The sequence below is a fragment of the Typopeltis vanoorti genome, chromosome 4, assembly GCF_054136105.1.
Source record: "Typopeltis vanoorti isolate ZY-2024b chromosome 4, IOZ_Tvanoo_1.0, whole genome shotgun sequence".
NCBI lineage: Eukaryota > Metazoa > Arthropoda > Arachnida > Uropygi > Thelyphonidae > Typopeltis > Typopeltis vanoorti.
Genome location: NC_143552.1, coordinates 9,604,400 through 9,626,789, shown reverse-complemented (window position 1 = coordinate 9,626,789; position 22,390 = coordinate 9,604,400). Strand labels below are relative to the sequence as shown.

At 36.3% G+C, this 22,390-nt stretch overlaps 1 protein-coding gene across 1 annotated transcript in view; it reads left to right on the top strand.

The window, feature by feature from the left end:
- Window positions 1-22,181, top strand: part of ox (ubiquinol-cytochrome C reductase complex subunit oxen) — a 42,481-nt gene extending 20,300 nt beyond the window's left edge. The window contains exon 2 of the mRNA XM_090390997.1: window positions 21,911-22,181. Within this exon, the coding sequence (XP_090247123.1) occupies window positions 21,911-21,946 (36 nt within the window). The 3' untranslated portion in view covers window positions 21,947-22,181. The remainder of the gene's footprint in view (window positions 1-21,910) is intronic.
- The last annotated feature ends 209 nt before the right edge of the window (window positions 22,182-22,390 follow it).

The window sequence follows — 22,390 nt, the reverse complement described above, 5'->3', positions numbered from 1 at the left end:
TTGCAGACTTCACGTAATTCCTAAAATTGAACACAATTTACGGTACTAATGCTTCATTGTCCTCTTCTGGAGGGTAATAAAGCATTAGTGCTTCATGCAGAAGGCACTTTTTCATCGCATAAACATTGCATCATATTCACTTAACAGCCCGGGCGTGCTTTCGAAATGCATACACCTTTGAGCCATTCGAAAAGATGTAAAGAGAGCGCAGCAGGTCAAATTCTTAGCTTTGCAATATTTTTGAACCGCTGAGAAGGCGGGTCCGGGTGAGCTAAAATTTTGAGCTCACTCAGCACCTAGCGTCTGTGATTGGTTAGTGTGTCAACCAATCCAATTGGATGTTGTCATGAGTTGAGGCTTTTCATATCAGATATATATTACAAACAGTTGTTATGCATGTTTTCTGGAACTGAAAATTTGAAAGTGGATGTTAGGAGAAAAATGCTAATTGTTTTTTTCTTTTGCTTGTGCAGTATAGCATCTGTTGAGGTTGCAAAGTTTTTTAATGGTATATAGAGACATTTTTATTCTAGTCTTTGAAAACAACAGACAGTAAAAAATATCTATTCCTGAATAAAAATGAATATTCTGTGTATTATAAGATGATCTACAACAAAATACAAGCATATGTGAGATTGATAAGACAGAAGAACCGCTGACACTAGGGTAGAAAAAAAAAAAAATCTAATGAATTTAGGATTCCAGAAGTGTGGATAATTCCAGTAATGATCGGATGTTATGTATACTGAGTCTCAGTAAACAAAATAAAATTCTTGGAAAATGGAGCGAAATATACACAAACCAGAGAAATGTGCATAACATGTGCATTTCTCTGGTTCACGTCAATGGAAAACAAAAAATTTTAAGAGATGATTTGCTGCTCCATCAAACCTTATTTATTCCTGCAATACTCTCTCTCTTCATAAGTTTTTTTTTTTTAAATTATGCCATCATAAATTCACTTATTCATGTTTAGAATTTATAGGATTGTGCTATTCGCTCTACCCAGCAACTTATAGGATACACATATCACAAATGATAATTATTAATTATTTCTTACCATTAATGAAAGTGTTTCTACTCATACTTATTCTTTCCTATTCTCACATGTCTTATAAATGATAGTGCACATATTTTCATCTTTGAGTATTATAAATATACCAACCAAATATAGCATTCTCCTTCATTGTTGTTTTCTAATAAATCCTAAAACAGATTATTCTCCTACTCTATGCAGAAGTATTTAAATTTATCCTGCAATTAATTGCATTGGACCAATTAAGATGAGCTCTGATGCTCTATGCCCTCTCATAACTTTCATACATTGATAAAATACAATCACAATGTCATGAGCATCTGCAGGGGGGAACACTTTCCCTCCCTGGATCAATTCAAAAATTCCACAAATTATAATCATAAAATTGATTGAGATATGTAATCTTACACTCTTGACCTTGGGAACACTTTGTCTGTATTAAAATTTTATTATGGGTTGGCCTGTAGCCATAGAATAGCAATAAAACATGTGTTCCTGTTTTTGGTTCATCTTTTTCTGATTTGTGAACAGTGACCAGTTAGTTTGCCCTCTGTGTCTAGTGGGTTACTGATGAAGTGCGAATTGTAAATTTATAGTGAAACAAATTTAAACAGAAAAATACGTTTTTAAAAGGTAAGTGTATGTAATTTAATATTATTTTACTTATAAGTTTTATGATTTTTTTGCTTTTAAACTGAAATAATTTAGGATTAATTAATTAATAAAATATGCCGTTCAATTTATATATATATATATATATATATGAAATTGTGCTAAAAACTATTAATTCTGAATACCTTTTTTTCCCCAAGAATTAAAGATCATTAAAATCAATGCAAAATTAAAATAATGTATTTATAGTTTACATCAACAAATAATTTCATCAAATAAAAAAAAAAAGCTAAAAGATGTTTATTGATGTAATTATTTAATTAAATCAATAATTATGAAAATTTATTGATATAATTATTTGTTTTCAAGCACACACACCCCCAGAAAATTTTCTGCGGGCACACACCCATGCATACGGTCAAATTGATGTGAAATTTGTAGCTCGGGTTGCATAACCCACATGACAGCACACCCAACCGAAAAGAGCATGCGACGGCACTGGTATTTACCATTAATAACCACCTCAGAAAGTGGAGACCAAAGATTAAGGTAGACAATCAACTAATTACATTTAACGAAAACCACAAATACCTTGGAATTACTCTGGATCCATCACTAAGCTTCAATGAACATGTCAATGCTGTTGCAGCCAGAGCAAAAAGAAGACTAAATGTCATGAAAAGTATCTCTAGTAGAGAGTGGGGAGCTGATGCTCAAACCTTAAAAGTCACATACACCTCTATTATCCGAAACATAATGGAATATGGTTTGCCCATCTGGATGCAAACATAACAAACCAGTTTAGACAAGCTTATAAAAATTCAGAAAAATGGCTAGAATCATATTATTATTATTCATGACACCTCCAAGGAGTCCGAAGACTCATCGTGGGAGGACACCTATTGTATACAACTCTCCATCTCCACCACTACACCGAACCTCTACTACCAATCATCAACATCAGCGCCATCTACTGGCCACCACTTCCACCACAGGTAGTATCTTTTTGTCTGTAAATTGCATGTGTTCTGAAGGACCAATTTGTCTGTATATGGGATGAAAAACCAGAGTTTCCTGGAGAAAAAAAATCCTGCTACCTCCATGTGAGATCAGCTAACTCACCTTCAATTGAAAAACATCCATATAAAAATTACCTCCTGTCATGACAAAAATCGAACTTAGGCCTTTTCCAATCGAAGGGTGCAACTTACTGTCGTTCTTCCAATTGCGCTACGGAGGTGCTTGTAGACTAATCATATGTAGACTAAGGAATACAACTACTGGAAAAATAGTAGAATTCGAATCTAACCTTGTTCTTTTAAAAATAGGGGCAAGAAAATCTTACTAAATTTGTAGAAAAAAGAGCCAACCTTGCACATCACAGAACAAGTGAACTTTTTAAAAAAGTGGCAACCAACAAACAGAATAAAGAAAAAATCGACCATGCATACAATCATGGAAAATAAATTCCCCTGGATTGTCCAAATAAAATAGCCAATTATCCAGCATTTCCTCCAAATCAAGACAGGAAAACTATAGTTATTAATTTTGAAATAGGGAAAACAAGGAAAAAAAGCCTAGAAAACCCTGAAATCTTAAGATCATTAGCTCTCTCAAAAATGAAATATGGACCTGACTCAATAAAGATTTACACAGATGGCACCAAAAATCCAAATGGCAATTCTGGGAGTTACTCATCTATGGCTTTCAAAATATAGAGCTAAAAACAACAAACAGTATAGGATGCACCTCATGCCATGCAGAAATTAATACCCATTAATACCCATAAGGATTCCAAAATAATTTTCCAGTTGATTCCATCCCATGTGGGTTTAAAGGGAAATGAAACCGCAGATGAAGTAGCAAAAATGGATGCAACATTTGGATAAACAAAACCCAAAGGAATTTATATTTTTCACAGATTCCTTAGCAGCCCTTCAAGCTATTAGGTTCTGTTACACTAGCCATCAAGAAATACTTAGATAGCAAAAAACATAAACTACATAAGGATTCCAAAATAATTTTCCAGTTGATTCCATTCCATGTGGGTTTAAAGGGAAATGAAACCGCAGATGAAGTAGCAAAAATGGATGCAACATCAAGTAATACCACAGATTTTGATCTTTTTAAAACTACTCAAAAAGAAAACATTCTGCAGGACATGACTCACCACTGATATTCAACAAAAAAACCAGGAGCTACCATCAACTCCAATTTTAATCGCTGTGCCACTACTATGATCTTTCGCTTCAAGATCGGCCACACAAGACCAATCATGTTTAGCAATGCCATTCCCCATCTGCGAAATCTGTAACATCGAGAAAGCATCATCACTGCATTTACTAACTTGTATGAATATTTCTAAATGTGAACTTTATAACAACTCATAAAAGGTGCTGTATAAAATACATGAATTTGACCTCTATGATCTGTGATCTGGTATAATAATACCATGGGATAAAAAAAAAAAAAAAAACTTTTAGTATCTACAACCTGGGTTGTTCAACATATGTCAATGCTGTTATAGCAAATAAAAATTGCAACATGAATGTTGAGAATGCAGATGATTAGAACACACAAATTACTAGAAATATGTAGTAAAATAATGAAATATGGACTGTTTTATATATCAGTGCATGTGCCAGTATCTTTGCTTAGTGTGGAAATCTTCAAAACACACTCCTGAGCAAAGTGGGATGTCGCATTGCTTGCAGTAGTAGTGTACAGTTGTGTACTTTCTTTCCTGTCCTCCAGATGTTTGTTTTACTTTTTCTGCACACGCTTTGCATTTCCTCTGTCCTCTTCTTTCCTTACTTCCTGGAGTGACGTGAATCACATATGGAAAATTATTTCTTCCAATAAGACATCCACTTTCCTGAGGAGCTGCACGTTGGTCAGCATCAGTGTCTAGTCCAGTTGATATCACAAGACCTTCAACTACTGCTTCAACATATTATTGTAGTCAGATATTCTTGTGAGTTTTGTTATATATATGAGTTCACTATTGTGAGATCCAAGATATGGATGAACCCGTTCTTCCACCATTTCAGTTGATGGCGATGGAAGGAGTAATGTAATATGACAACAACTGATCACTACGATCCACTCCAACTTTGAATTTATTGTTGCAGCAACAGCAGCTGGTTTGTCTTCTAGTGTTGACCTCTCACATCAGTCTCCACCATCTCATCAGTATGTTTGGTGGACAGAATGTATACATCTCGAACATACCTCCATTTCATTGCTAGCAGGTGTTCTCGTCATCTTGATACTCACTCTCCTTTCTTCAGTTTTTGTTGGAAAGCCTGTTTTGGCATAACTGTCCCAACAGCTTTGGTACCATTTTGCCATAAATGATCAAAGAGATCAAACAATCTATCCATGTAGATAGTGTAGCCTCTGTTGTAATATGGAGTTGTGAGTCTGTCCACAACATTGAAAGCAGAATTAAAATCTTCCTTATCAGTGCTCCATGTATAGACTTCAGCCGTACACACATATCCAGATTTCACTTCACACAGCTCAAAAGGTTTTATGCCATATTTCTCAGGTTTCCCTTTTATGAGTATACCTCAGAGGATTTTATGCCATATTTCTCAGGTTTCCCTTTTATGAGTATACTTCAGAGTATACTCTTCCTCTGAAGCCACAAATCCCTTCATCAGTTCTTCATCTGGAGTGTAGAAAGTTTGGAAATCATTGAGAAGTTTATTGAACACTGGATGAAGTTTGTACAGAGGGTTGTGTCCAGGATTTCCCCAAGGAATGTATGTCTCATTGTTATTGAGATGAAGGAAGGTCAGAATAGGAAAAAAACTATCACGGGATATCTGGAGGAAAGAGGCAAAAATTGAATCATAAACAGGTTTGGTAGATCAGTAATCCCTAATTCTGGGATTCCTAACAAGGCCCATGTGCAAAATAATTGCCAGAAAACATTTAATTTTGAATATGCTAACATGTTTTCATCTTGAGAAGATGTTTAGGTAATGGCCCTTTCCTTTTTTCTGCTGCAAGTTGTTGTGCAGCATATCTGTTGGTTTCGGTTTTCATATCAAATATAACATTGTTATTTATCAATATTTCAAAAACTTGAAAAGGGGATAAATTGTCATTGATGTTGGATGCATGACATACACTAGGTACTGATGAAAAAGGTATGTCATGCATAGTACCCTCATTTTTCCAGTTCAGCTGTGCATCATTTGGCTGCCAACTGCCACTTCTCCCCATGACTCCATGACCTCACATGCCATTGCAAATACGACTTGCTGGACGGCCTCGAATTTGGTCAACCCTCATTTGAAGTTCTACGCGTCACTGTTGCTTGACTTGGAGCTTATATTTGTGGGGAGATCTGCTTCCTCTTGTTCTGGATCACGGTATTGTTCTGGGTATTGGTCTGCTCATGGTGACAGAAATTCAAACTGATCTCTCTCTCAGGTCACAAGAAGAGAGTCGTGAATCCCTTATATTGTTTAGATTGGAGCAGCCAGAGACGATGTGATGTAATATAAACATGGACACATGCAATCGTACATGATGCAGGCGCTACGATATACTAATATAAATTCCCTTTTTTATTGATGAAAGTCAGCCATCCTCATGATAATGAAGCTGAAGTTCAAACTCAACTACAGTACAGTCTGATAATGAATTTCAAGCATATATTATTATTTTATTAACTACTTCCAAGGAATGTTTACACACCCTATGTTTTGTTCATGGAAGTTTTGTTCGTGCAATAGAGTTATGTAAGTATGTATTAGAAGTTTTGTACCCATAATATCAAATAAGTAAAATTAATTGATTATTTTCATATATTTTCATAACATTACCCCATTTATCACGATGTCAGATAATTCAGTTAGACAGAAGAAGAAAAGAAGTGCTATTTCTTTAGAAACTAAGATCCAAATAAATTTTAGATCATTTAACAGCTGGAGAAGGTTCAACATCCTAAGGGAAATATTTTGGATTGAATGAAGCTACCATGAGAACGATTAAGGAAAATGAAGAGGTCATTAGAAAATCTGTTCTTTATGGAACAAAATTAGGTGCCAAGTTGTCATCGTATACGAGAGACATTATATAAGTGAAGATGGAAAAGGCCCTAGTGATTGTGGATAGAAGATTGCTCAGATTGTTAGTGATGGCGAAATAATAGAAGCTGTCCTTGAGAACTTCGATGAAAAAGAAAAAATAGTGATGATGAACAGATTCCACTCAATGCAGGATTAATTAAAGAAAGGCTTCAAATGGCTGGTAAATTGCAAAGTCATTTTCTTCCACGTGATCCAAACACTGAACAAGCTGAACAGTTTAAATGTGAACTGAAGTCATGTATGATGTGATATGAAGAATTGTACAAAGATCTAGCCAAAACAGGATCTCGGCAATTAATTACAGAGTTCATGGTTATAAAAAAAAATCAACCTTCAGAATTATTGGAAATTAGTACTAATTTAGTTCCTTTTACTGAAGAAACATTTCTCCATTGCAGTATGAACAGGATGGCTAAAGTGTTTCAAGTGACTTAATTCCGGTTTCACACAAAAGAATGCAGCTACTGTCAGAAAGTGACGGCAAATAAAATTTAATTAATAACCATGTATTTGGGCCTTTACGAATTTCTGTTTTATTAATGACACACTATTTTCTTTAAGAAAGATACATATGTATATACGTTAAATAAGTCTTTAAAATAAAAAATATTCCATTAAAATTAAATAGCTTTGTTCAATGATTTTCTTATGTTTTGTTTGAAAATAACTTATTGTTCATATTACGTTTTCACATCTGGAACCATTCTTCTATTTTTCCATATGCGCTGTATTCTTTTTTTACACAGTTTTCATTGACGTGTTTTTTTCTGGAACCAATCTACTGTGTAAATGGAAAATTGGGTGTATATCCTTCTTCTTCAATCCATATCATTCCACTGCTGGAAGGTCTCCCCCAGTTTTCTCCATTGTATTCCAGCAATCCTCACAATTTCATCTTACCATCTCTTCCTTGGTCTTCCACTTTGTCGATTACCAGTCATAAGTCTCCATTCTGTCGATAATTTAGGCCCATCTCCATTTTGAATGCGTAACGTAACTGATGCCTTGTACACCTATTCTCGATCTTATCGAATGGGAGTATCCTGTCTTTAAGTGTTACACCAACCATATTAGTTTGTTATTTTCTGGATAACTTTCAATTGGTGAATCATATTTTTGAGTTAATAGCAGATTTTACTGCCATATGTAATTACAGGTAAGCTAAGTGATTGAAAGGAATGGACATAGGGTTGGTGAGATGGATAGGAGGGTGGTTGACGGAGAGATATCAGAGAGTGGTTTACTCGGGAGTAGAGTCCACAAGACGGCCTGTGACTAGTGGTGTGCCACAAGGATCTGTTCTTGGACCACTGCTGTTTAATTTGTTCATAAATGATATAGGAAATGATCTGAGAGGAACAGTTCATTTGTTTGCGGATGATGCGAAGTTGGGTAGGGCAATAGTGAATGCAGATGACGTCAAAATTTTGCAGGATGATTTGGATAGATTGGAGGTCTGGGCTAAGGAGAATGGATGTCAGTTTAACGTGGCAAAATGTAAGGTTATGCATTTTGGGGTGAAAAGATTGGCGGTAGTTTACTGCATTGGTGGAACCCTGCTCCAGGAAATTGATGAGGCACGAGATTTAGGAGTGTTGGTAGATAAGGAATTGAAATTTAGGGGACACATTGCAAAAGTGACCAAAACAGCTCATCAAATCACTTGGTTGCTGAAGAATACGTTGACAAGCAGAGACAAGCAGGTTATTGTTCCTCTCTATCGAGCCTTGATCAGACCCCATCTAGACTACTGTGCTCAGATTTGGTCACCTAGGTTTCTTCTTGATGGGGAGGAGGTGGAGAAGATCCAGAGGCGAGTGACCAAGATGATAGCAGGTCTGTGGAATGAACCGTATGAGAACAGGTTGAGGATTTGTGGGTTGCAAAAATTGGTTGATAGGCGGAGGAGGGGAGATATGATTGAGACATTCAAATTACTGAAGGGTTTCTATAAAATTAATTCAGAAGATATTTTTGAGAACAGGGCTGGTTGTGGGAGGACTAGGGGACATCCATGGAAACTGGGCAAAAGTGTGGTTAGTAAAGGTGTTAGAGCTGGGTTCTTTACTTTTAGAGTAGTGAATGAGTGGAATGCGCTCCCTGAGTCTGTGGTGGATGCTGTGACAGTGAATGAGTTTAAGGCGAGGTATGATAGATACTGTATGAATGTCAAATAGTTGTGATGAATATGATTTGGGGCCTCCCTCGATGAGTCTAATGACTCCCTGGAGTTGCCCGTAATAATAATAATAAAGCTTTCCTCTTCAAACTAATAGGAATATCACCTTTGAAGATATTTCTTCTTCCCAAAAGCCATCCAAACTTGCTATATATCCTTCTTTTTGATTCTAGAATATTTCCATAGAAATGATTCTAGTATATCCGAGTTATGATGAAGACAAATGTTTTTACAACATCAACAAAGGCTAATCTTTAAAAGTATTAAAGATCTTTTCTATAATTGCATAAGACTGTGGATATAATCAGTGTTACTGTTAATTATATCTAACCCCTTCCTGCTCCTCTGATTGTATATACTCAAGCTGTTGCATTATTCTGTTATTAATTTTGTAAATGCTTTATATACTAATGTAAACTAATGTAAAGTGATAAACTAATGAGGCTGTAATTTTTAATATTCACCTTTTCATATTTTTTAAATAAAAAATTATTAATTTTTTATTTAAAAAATCTTCACACTTCTGGGAGTTTTCTCTGTTTTAAACAAAGTATGAAGAGTCTTGCCAAGGGGTCACAATTGCCTTCTCTCAATTTTAACAATTCCACTCTAATCCCATATTCTCCTGGAGCTCTTCCTTGCTTCAAAGCTTCCTCACCTTCTTCTTGAAACTGATTGTCTCTAAATTTTTTTATCACTCTAAAGTTCTTTATAATATTCTTTAATTCTATTTATTATTCCATTTCTATCTGACTATTTTGTCATTAGCGACAAATTTTTTTTCCCAAGTGACATTACTCTTTTCAAAACTTATTGTTATTATTTTGAATGGTTTCTTTTATTTTTCTAGTATTAAAGGCTCCTATTTCATGTATCATTCTTTTTCTGATTGTTTTGTATAATTATGTATATGCTTTTAAATTTCTTGTAGTGGCATCTATTTTTAATTCTGTATTTTCTTAACACATCTAATTACTATTGAAAGTTTGTCAGTTCTTGTTTTGGAAATAATTCCACCTGTTTTGTGGGAGATGTTATAGTGTTGTCAGGTTTTTGATTAATCTCATCTAGGTTAGCTCTGTGTAGGGGTGCTTAAGGGTCAAAGCTGTATAACTGAGAGGAGACCTCCACATAGCCTTTAAAGGAATGTGGAGAACTGACCAGGACTTCTGACCTAATGTTCAGTCCTCAGCTTCTCATGGTGCACCCTGGATTCTGAATGAACAACTTCTTATTGGCTTAAACTAACAGAAACGGTTGAGAAGGATTGTGGAAGAGAAGCTTAGTGAAAAACAACCTGGATTCAGGACAAATAGAAGCTGTCAGGATCAGATTTTCACTTTATGACAAAGTGCCAAGAGAGAGAGAAGCTATTCAAAATACTACAGCCGCATGGTGTCAATGGGGAATTATATCAAGCAATACTTAGTCTTTATTTGAGTTGTAAGTCAGCAGTTAGAATTGAAGGAAGTACATGAAGATGGTTGCAGATTTCACTGCCATATGTAATTACAGGTAAGCTAAGTGATTGAAAGCTTTCTTCTTCAAACTAATAGGAATATGACCTTTGAAGATATTAAATCTGGTGTCAGACAAGGATGTACATTATCCCCCTCTGTTATTCATTATCTATATGGATCACATTATGAAGGAAAGTGGAATTAAACCTGATATCAGAAGTGGAGATGTTAATCTCAGCTCTTTGGCTTTATGCCAATGATGTTATACCTCGAAATAAATCCGCTACAAGTCTGCAAGATTCCCTGACTAAATTGAATAACTGTTGTAATAGATATGGTATGAAGGTCAGCAATAGCAAGACAATGAAAATAGGCAGAGGCATTGAAAATATCAACTGCATTATGAATGGAGAACCTACAAAGCAAGTAAAATATTTCAGCTACTTAGGCACAATTTTTAGTGAAGATGGTAAATTAAATATGGAAATAGACAAAAGTCAACAAAGCTGGTATGATAGGAAGTCAACTGAATAAGTTTATAAGGAATAAGAGAGAAATTAGCTGTATACAAACAGTGTTCAAACCAATTTTAACTTATGGATCTCAAAGCTGGGTTAGAACATTTGAGCAAAGACTAGAGACAGCTGATATGAGAGTCCTGAGAAAGATTAGGGGCGTGAACAGATGGCATCAATGGCAATACCATATTAAAAACGAGGAAATTAGGAAAGAACTTGACATTGTCAGCATCCATCAATGTGTTAGCAGAGCTAATCTCAGGTGGTCTCTGGTCACTTAAACAGAATGGGTGAGGAAAGATTAGCAAAACAAGTGTTCTCTACCAGGTTGGAAGAAAAAAGACCAGAGGAAGACTAAGATATAGGTGGATTGATATGGTAAAAAGTGCCTTAGAAGATAGAAAATAAGATCTGATAATGTTGGAGTCTTGACAGGTAACAGATTGATTTGGAGGAAAATTGTGGATAGGAAGTTAGTAATGATGTCAATTTTTCATGAAGTACTATCACATCCTGTACATCCCTTGAGGGCACATATCAGGAATTTGGTGATGACGATGTTATTTTGTTCTCTGGAAAGGTTCTCTTAAAACAGCTTTGAATCTGACTTTTTCAAGTTTTAAATGTGTATATATCCTAGGATATTATAATTGATACTATATATGTAACAGATTTAACATTTAGAAATGTGAAAAGTGATTTCCATTCCATTTTGTTTTCAGCTTTTCTCATCCATTGCATTCCATTTAAATTGTGTGCATGTGATCCTAGGTCTCCATTAAGGCATCTTTTCATTGACTGTGTGTACACATTTGATGTAATTATACTGAACCTGTATTCATACCAAGTGTTCCAAAAATTCAAGGTCATATCAGGTTGATGCATTGACTTTAAACTCAGTTCTTTTTAGAATCCAAATTTTGTATTTACAGCTTAGTTATAACGAGCACCAGGAGACTGACAAAAGTTCTTTGTTATAACTATTACTTAATATATCAGTGAGTTAAATCTCTTTTTTTTTTATTTTCATTAACTCAATAAAAAAATATTAAAAAAGAACATAAGAAGTATTAGAGCAGAAAACATATTACATACCTAGATATTATTTGTATGAATATGCTGGTAACTACAATACACCTAAAATTTATTTGTTCATAATTTTAAAGCCATGCAGTTAATACTAAACAGTTTATTCTCCATCATTAAAAACAATACTAATTAATGAACATGATTTCAGTTATCTAGTCAACCATTGTTACATACAAAATAGTCATGTCCAAATTGTTTAGCAAATTTTTCTGCTTGAAACTTCAAGATTGGATCATCTGTTGAGAATTGAGCACTTCTTTGTGTACTGAACCATTGAAGCTATGCTTCACTGACATTTGTAAGCTCAAACTTAAAAAAAAAAATTTTTTTGTTTCTGTTATGTTTTTTTTTTTCAGTGCCAATATGTAAACATCTTTATTCTTCCACAATGGTGATTCTATTGAAGAGGATAAAGAAAACTTCTCACACACCTCAACATTTTTGGCACTACATTCTAACTCATGGATAAGTTTGAATTTTTTGCAAACTGAGAGCCACACTCTTAGTAAACATGTTTTCAGTGGAAGGGTTCATTTTCAGCTTATTTTACAGTTCTGGTGGTGCTTGGGTAATGTTGAGGGAGGTGGGCTAGAGGTAGTAGTGGGAATGGTTTTCCCGAGGACAAGATTCTGTTATAAACTGGCCCATAATCCAATGCAGGTGATCACAAAAGCTAAATCACGCTTTCATTTTTGTCATTTCAAGAATTGGATATTCCAAGAACCACCCGAGCAGTTAAGAATGTTTATATAGTTATCAAAATTTGTATGGTATATTTATGTAGTCTGCTTGTTATAAAAATAAACAGTTGTATGGGAATATGCATAAATGAAAATCATTATGGTTTCTTGCTTACTACAAATATGATCTCGTTATTTCCATGTTTGTTAAAGTTGTGTGTGTGTACACACATATATACCGTATTTTTTGATAGATAACTTGCACCCCCCCCAACATTTTCATCATTCCTTTTGATGTATAGATAACGTGCTTGCGCCAACTAGCGGTAGAGTTAGGAAGTAAGTACAGACAGAGGACGGAGGAATTCTTTAATAGCACGTGCGTTGCTAGTAGCAGTAGTCGATTATTCCGTACATCGTGTTTTAAAATATTTCATAAAGTAAATCATTATTTGTTTATATTTTATTATTAGTTCTGAATTACCCATGGAAGACAGAAGTACTTCTCAGCGAAAATCCTACACAGTGCAGTTCAAGCTTGAAGTGGTAGAAGTAGCAAAGGAAAAAGGGAATCGTGAAGCAGGTGGATTGTTTAGTGTTGGGGAAAGTAGTGCTCGTGAATGGCGAAAGACTGAAACAGTCCTGAAATGTTTACATACGAGGAAACATGCTATGAGGTTTAGAAGGTGCTTGTGGCCAACCATAGGGAAAAAAACTGTTTGATTGGGTTGTTATTGAAAGAGCTAAAGGTATGAGAATATCTACTGTCCTGTGTGTTGCAGGAATCGAAAAGAATTGCGCAGAATGATAATATAAAGGATTTAAAGGCCTACCCATCTTGGGTTTTTGGATTTATGACGAGAAACAATTTAAGTGTGCGCTTCTCCACTAGTGTTGGACAAAATTTGCCATGCGACTGGGAAGCGGAAGTAGCTAAATTTCATTTGTTTCTGAGAGAAAACTTGTGTGGGGTTGATGCTTGTCGCTTTGGGAATATGGATGAGGTTTCTGTAAGTTTTGACATGCCTAGTTCTAGGACTGTGAATCTGAAGGGAGCAAAAGAGGTTTCAGTTGCTACAACAAGGCACGAAAGGTTAAACTTTACTGTGGTTCTCGTAATTGCAGATGGTTCCAAACTGCCACCAATGGTGATTTTCAAAAGAAAGAATGTTCCAAAAGGTTGTGATTCCAAAGATATTATTGTTACTGCTAATGATAAAGGTTGGATAAATTCCGAGGTTATGAAATTTTGGTTTGAGAATGTGTGCCGAAAGAGAAAAATGGCATTTTTCAACCCAGTCTTTGTTAGTGTTGAATTCGTGTAGGACACACGGTAGCAGAAGTTAAAACAATTGTATGTATTCCAAATTGGCCATCATTCCATGTGGTTTAACAAAAAAACTCCAACCCCTTGATCTTGCAGTAAATAAACCATTCAAAGACAATTCGAAGGCTAAGTGGGAAGACTGGATGATGAATGGCATCCATGAATATAACAAAACAGGGCAGATGAAAACAACGTCATTTAAAGATATAGTTACGTGGATTGTAGAAAGTTGGGCTGCTGTAAGTGAAAACTGTGTTAGAAATGGTTTCATTAAAGCACAAGGGAATGCAGTGGTGTCCGGTGACAATGATGATGAAGCTGAAGAAATACCAAACGAAATTTTTAACGCAATTGATTCTTTCAATATTGAGTCTGATGAAGAACTTACATCTTGGCCTTCCTCTGGGTCTTTTTTCCTGCCATCCTGGCAAAGAACACTTGTTTTTCTAATCTTCTCTCCCATTCTATTTAAGTGACCATGCCACCTGAAAAAAAAAAAGCCTCAACACACGTAGACCTAAGTGCTGTGAAGAATTCATGTTAGAGGTTTAATGGAATATTAACAGCAATGAGAAAGGATTAAAACTAATTTTAATACTTCCAATATTTTGTCTACGTCACAGAGACATTTTCGGGGATTACAAAAACTTTTTGTAACAACACACACAAATACAATACAAAGTGAAACTAAAGTCCTATCTAGGTGGTGTGCCCTCTTTGGGCAATTTGCAGGTGGCCTGGGATGTAAAGAAGGATCTCTGATAATTAAAGTTTCCCAAATTTTGGGAAGTTTAATGCAACTGTATATGTTTAAATTAGGTTGATTCCTGAGTGCAGATGCAGATTCAAAGAATAGTCTTTCTTTTTTTTGAATTTACTATGGTGGAGCATGGTAGTTTTTTTTCCAGGAGATCCTGCGGGATGTATCCAAAACATGGTCTGCAAGGGGTCGGACTGACCATCTGCAAGCACGATTATGGTCAGTCTGGCCTTGCAGACGGACGACTTGAAAAAATCATAAGTTCCAAACTCCTACACTACCTTGAAGGCACCCACCTAATAAATGACTGCCAGTGTGGATTCCATTACTGCTGATCAACAGGCAATCTGCTCACATGTCACCCATCTCTGGACAAATTCTATGGAAAAGTTTAGCAAATCTCAAGTGGCTGCACTTGATATCTCCAAAACTTTTGACCGGGTTTGGCACGAAGGCTTACTAAGCAAACTACTATCATTTGGTCTGTCTCAGGACTTCTGTAGTTGGATTGCCAGCTTTCTGTCTCGACACACACTGTGTGTGTGATGGTGGACGGTTCCTTGTCCTCTCTTAAGGGTAAATAGTAATCTTACCCTTAATAGGGTAAGATTACTATTTACCCTGTAATGGTTTGAGAGGCTATTACAGGGTAAACATTGGGGAGTTCTTTCGTTTGGTGGAATGGTAGGGAAGGAGCGATGACAAGGGGGGCCATTCGTGGAAGTTATGAAAGGAAGCTGTGTGCAAGAGGATAAGGAGTGGTTTCTTTGCGTGGAGGGTGGTTGAACTGTGGAATGCATTGCCTAAGAGAGTGGTTAGAGCAAGAACGGTCAATGAGTTCAAGGAGTGGTATGATAAACTTTGTGTTTCCTAAAGGGTCTCCCACGATGAGTCTTTTGACTCCATGGAGGCCTGAATGATGATAATAATAATAAAAAATTTTCAGCAATTTTCCTTAAATTGGGTTTAAGGAAAATATTGATCTCCAGAGTTTATTTCTTGCTATGATTATTTGGTTGTTACAAACAACAGGATATTAAGTATTTCTACAGTCTACTTTAAATGCTGGCTTTATATTTTCTTCCATTTCTTTATTTAGATTTTAAATAAGAATGGTGATTACATCCTTGACAAGCTTTTTTTTTTTTATTGGTTTTCATTCTTTTGTAACTTTTTCATTGATTCTTACAGCTATTTGATTGTTTTGATACATGATAATTATTGATGAAATCAGCTGATTTGGAATGTTTAACTTTTTTTTTTGAGTGTGATCTATAGTTTGTTCCTTATGATTCTGTGAAAGTCTTTTTGATAATATACAAATGTTGTGTGGGTAGGTGTGTTTTTTCTGTGTTGAATTCACGATGCTTTTCCATTAGGATTTCAGTTCACTGAAATTGAAATGAAATTTTTACACTAATCATTTACAGGGTAATATTTTTATATGCAAAACATGTATAAAATAATTTCAACTGCCATTTTTAAAATTGTTGATGCAAAGTGACTTTATTGAGTTCATTTTGATGTAGTTGCTTGTTTGATGTTGACAACAGTGCAGGCACTTATTTCTCTGTGTATGTGATATAGAGAGGTAAAGTGACACTGAATGCTGCAGAATCAGCATTTCCAATACCTATAGCATATAATAACCAGATAGATAAATAACCAGATAGTGACTGTGTGATGATGGTGGTGGTAGACTTTCCATTCTACCTATACTTTGTTGTCAAACTATACACCAGTTGGAGAAATTGAGAGATCGTATACAGCATCAGGCAGATGAGGGTAATGCTATCTGCGAGGGATGAGGATCAGCATAGATTTTTAAGTTCTGTTTTTTTTATAATAAAGTAACAAGAGCTGTTGATCATGTAAAGCCTTATGCTGCCATTTTCTTTGATTTTACAAGGGCATTAGATAGGGTGCCGCATGGAAAGCTGATAGTTGGAAGTTACTGCATATGGATTTTGGTATCTGGTTAGTGCATTGGATTGGCTGTCTGATAGATATCAAAGTTGTGTATGAGGGAATGGCACCGTGAAAGCAGAAGATTACAAGTGGGTTGCCTCGGGGTTCAGTATTCAAACTCATATTGTTTAACCTTTATATTAATGACATTGTCAATGGAGATGTTCACTTATTTGTAGATAATTGAAGCTGGGAAGGATTATTAGTAATACTGCTGATGCAGTATTACTAATAATCCTTAATAATAATGCTGAGCTGATGTAGTAGTCCTTCAGGAAGATTTGAATAAGCTAGAATGCAGCCAAATGTAATGCAGAAGAACTTGGGGCGATGGCTTGATAGACTTGAAGTTTAGGGGACATACAAGGTGTGGCTATTAAATAACGAGACTTTGCAACAATGTGGTTTATTATTACAATTGTACAACTTAATTGTTATCCCTCTTCAACATACTCCCTTCCTCTATCTATACACCATTGCATACGAATTCTCCATTGTTGGAAGCAGTGCTGCAAGTCATCAGGTGTTATCTGCTTCAGTAGTGCTGCCATTTTCTCCTTTACCTCATCCACTGACTGGAAATGGGTACCCTTCAATGCAGATATCAACTTTGGTAAAAGTCGCATGGAGCTAAGACTGGTAAGGTGGGTGGTCCAACACTGGAATCTTATCAGCCAGATATGCTTTACAGACAGTGCTGTGGGCTGGAGCTTTGTCCTGATTCAGAATCCAAGCACTGTTCTTCCACAGATCGGATCTCTTCTTCCTTGTTCTCTCAGCTTGGCCAGAACCTCAAGGTAATATGTTGGTCAACTCTCTGACCCTCTGGTATCCATTCCACCATTACCACGCCATTGATATTAAAAAAAAAAAAAAAAAAAAAAAAACGATCAGCATTGCCTTCAGTTTTGACTTGCTCATTCTTGCTTTTTTCATTCTCGGTGATGTGGGAGTTTTCCGGCTCATCAATTGTCTCTTTGTTTCTGGATCATACTGGAAAATCCATGTCTCATCACATGTGATGATCTTACACCAGCTACAAACATGTAATTTGTTGCATGGCACAATACACCTTGTCCATGGGAGCAGTGTGTGTGGGGGGGTCCACTGACTTTTTTTTCATCCAGTGTATATTATTATTATTATCTGAGACTTCCAGGGAGTCGGGACTCATCGAGGGAGGCTATAAATCACCCAAACCAGTTGTCATACCTTCCCTTAAATCCATTCATACCAGATGTACTCACTACTCCTAAAGGCAAACTATTCCACTCACTCACTGCTTGTGAGAGAAATACCTAGCTCTTACCCATTTCTTGACTGTGAAAAACTTAACTTCCATGGATGCCCCGGTATTTGCTCCCCACTTTCCATATAATTAAAAATTTCATCAGATGATATCCTATAACCCATTCAGAAGTTTATAGATCTCTATCATATCACTTTGCTTTCTCCTGATAACAGAGTCTGTAATCCACATACTTGCAATCTCTCCTCATAATCTAATTCCCATAATCCCAATATAGTCTTTGTAACTTCTTTGCATCTGGGAAACCAAATTTGGGTACAATAATCCAGGTGTGGTCTTATCAAAGCTTTATAAAGAGACAAAATGCTTCGCAATTATTTCCTGAGTTGTATTTGCAACTTTTGCTATGTGACCTTTGAACTTCAAATTCCTATCCACCAATACAAGATTCCTTGCCATCTCAGTTTCTTGTAGCATAACTCTGCTAGTAAGTGGTGAATATCAGTAGCATCCCTGATTGCCCTCCCCATATATTTGCATCATCGGCATACAATTACACATCTGATGTTAGACCCTCTCTGATGTCATTAATGTATAGATTGAACAATAATGGCCCAAGGACTGAATTCTGAGGTACACCACTGGTCACCTTAAATCTGGCAGATTCACATCCAATGTATACCACTTTGATATCTGTCTGAACATTCCTTCCATTCTTGTGGTATCATTCCTGAGCTGAGACTCATTATACAAACATGTTGAAAGGCCTAGCCAATTCAGCTGAACATTCCTTTAGCAAAGCTGTGTGTATACAAGGTGGTATAAAACAGTTTCGAGACTAGCTCTGTTTACGAGAAATTACTTTATTTATCTACATTTACACACTATCACCATCAAAAAAGTCCCCTTGCATATCAGTACAGCACTCCCACCATTCTTACCACTTCTGAAATGTGTTCTGGAAGTCTTCTTTTCGAAGCATGTCAAACACCTTCTGTGATTTGCACTGGATCTCTGCAATGGTGTCAAAACGGTGACCTTGGAGCTGGATCTTCATCATCGGGAAGACAGCAAAATCTGCAGGAGCTAAATCTGGCGAGTAGGGTGGGTGTGGAAGTGAGATCATGTTGTTTCTGGCGAGAAACTCGTGTGAGGAAAGCTCGGTGACAGGATACATTGTCATTGTGGAGCATCCAGTTTTTCGCTCACCACAGATCTGGTAGCTTTCGCCGAATGTCAACCCTCAGATGCCTCAAAACCTGGCAGTAGAACTCGCTATTGACGATCTGGCCCCTGAGGACGAGTTCTCGATGCACAATGCCGCGAATGTTGAAAAAAATGTGAGCATGCACTTGGTTGAGCTGTGGACCTGCCTCGCTTTTTTCGGTCGTGGAGATGATGGGCTCTTCCACTGTGAAGACTGTTGCTTCGTCTCAGGGTCGTATCCGTACACCCAAGTTTTGTCACTGGTAATGATCCTCGACATGAAGGATGGGTCATCCACGGCATGCTGACGGAGTTCTTGGCAGACTTCGACACAGTGTTCCTTCTGCTCCTGGGGACGAACTTGGCAGCAACATGGCACGTGTTCAAATCACATGTGAGGATTGCCTAGACTGTTCCGTATGACACACCGATAATGGCAGCAATGTGGTGGAGTGTTCTTCGACGATCCTCATGCACAAGTTGCCGAATGGTTTCGACATTTTTGGGGGTTGAGCTTGTTGAAGGTCTTTCTGATCTCTCATCGTCTTCCAGTGATGTTCTTCTGCTCTTGAAGCATGCGTGCCACTCAAAACACCTCGAACGACTCATTGCAGCATCGCCGTAAACTTGCCGAATCATGTCAAACGTCTCTGTGGTAGATTTGCCCAGTTTCATGCAGAATTTCATGTTTGCTCTTTGTTCTAACTTGCTGTCCATGAAAATCGCAGATGTGGTAATGCAGGTGGTCAGAATAGCATCAGTTGCACAGCTCCTGATGTACACAGGACGATGTCTTTTGGCACACTGACTTATGAAGGTAGGTGATCCCTGTGACTGTGCGTGCAGCCTTGTGCTGCCATCTGTTGGCGTGTTACAAACCTAGTCTCAAACTTTTTGATACCACATCGTATATATATATATATATATATATATAATGCACACACAGTTTTGCTGAAGGAATGAACATTCCTTTAGCAAAACTGTGTGTATATATATATATATACATGCACATACACACACACACAGTTTAACTGAAGGAATGTGCAGCTGAATTGTGTGTGTTTGTGTATATATACGTGGGCTGTTCAATAAGTAATAAGACTAATTTTACTGTTCAGAACCACTCATCACAATATTAATTTCTGTGGAATAAAGAAATGTTGCTGTATGTATTAACAAAAGAGGTTGATAGATGGCATATATGGGCTGATGTGCCAGAGTGTCACGTGACTAAACGCAAGCTTGTTTCGGCATGCCTACGAGGTGCAACCCGTCATCCAAATGGAAGTGTCCTTGGAACAATGTTATGCGATTGAATTTTGTGTGCGTTTGCAAAAATCCACATCAGACACTTTTACATGATATGCAAAGCTTTCCACGATGAAGCAATGTCGAGGGCAAGTGTTTTTCGCTGGCATAAAACTTTTAAGGAAGGAAGGCAAATTGTGGAAGATCTTGAACGTGAGGGAAGACCTTCAACGTCCATCACAGAGACAATGATCAACACAGCAGCAATTATCATCAAGCACGTCAAAAGGAAGTCCATTGCTGAAGAATGGCTTCTTATTGCACCACGATAATGCAAGGCCACATATTGCTGGTTGTGTAGTGGACGTTTTGCAGAAGAACAACACAGATATCCAACCACACCCTCCATACATTCCTGATCTCGCACCGTGCGATTTCTGGCTGTTTCCTCAGCTCAAGAAACCACTAAGAGGCCGCCATTTTGAAAGCAACAAAGCATGTGCAAAAGCTGCGGAGGCGGTTTTGAAAGAACTCTCAAAAAACGGACTTTCACATGTGTTTAAGAAGTGGATGCAACGTTGGGACAAATGCATCAAGTCTCACGGTAGTTACTTCGAAAAAGACCATGTAAATGATGACGATTAAAGGTAACCTGTTTTCTGTATAAATATAGTCTTATTACTTATTGAACAGCCTACGTATATACACACATATATACTACAGTTTTTTTTTTTTTTTTTGTGAATGGTACGGCATATATTTACGAATAGAACAAAATTATGATTGCACTATTATTGACTTCAGCTTCCTGTTCAAGATTTTCTTCCATGTTAATCTGTTATTTGTGAGATCTCTAGTATTATCAAATCTAACATTAACACGCTGCTAACAACTTCTATATGCTTAGATGTTGACCCTTTTGATCCATCAAATTTGCATTTTACTAATCATTTTCCCCTCAGTTCTTTCAAGTGACCATAGATTAGTACTGCTTATATTCTTGAATGTTAACAATGTCAAATTCCTTTCTGATATGGTTTTATTGTTTGATGCTATCAAACAGCATCCCTTTCTCTCCAAACTCACATTTGTGGCTTCTTCAGACCTACTGTTTTATTTTATTTATTTCTATGTAACTCACCCATTTAAAGTCATAAACCTTGTGTTACATTTAGTACTGTAGTTGGGCTTAGGATTTTTTTCTATGTTTATTAATTATATATATATATATATAAGAGTTTGGAGAGAAAGGGATGCTGTTTGATAGCATCAAACAATAAAATCATTTCAGAAAGAAAGAATTTTATTTTATTATGTATTTTTAATATAGTCCTGGAATAGGCTAGAATTTCTGAATTTCTTTTGTTGCCAAGTGTAAAACATTTTTAGTTTGTTTCTTTGTATTAAATATGAATTTTCTAATATGACATGAAATATGCCATGTATCTAATTCTCTCCTTTTTTTTTTTTCAGAAACAGTGGAAAGATATCAAGGATAACTATAGCTAATAATATGAAGATTAATATTTAGAAAATATTCTGAAACAGGTGCATTATATATATGCTTCATGCAAAAAAGAAAGACATGAAGTGTTTATGTATGCTATATAAACACTTATTTAATAATTTTATTCATTTAGGATGGTTTCTTTTAAAATAAACATCACAATAGGCGAAATGGAACTTGTTTCATGTAGCTTTGTAAAATCAAGTATGTAATAAAAAAGCAGATTCAGTTTCTGAATTGTGTTCATGTCTGACTTTTTTTTATCACCTTTATATGCATATCAGTTTCTCATACATAATTTAGATTATGTACAGATTTTTTTAAATTTAATCCACTTAGAAATCTTGTTAGCAGAAGCCTATTTGCAAATATGAAAAACTGCAATGTAACGGGTTGTTATCGTGTGGGATTCCCTCAATTTTTCTCATCTGTCCCTTAGGACCGAC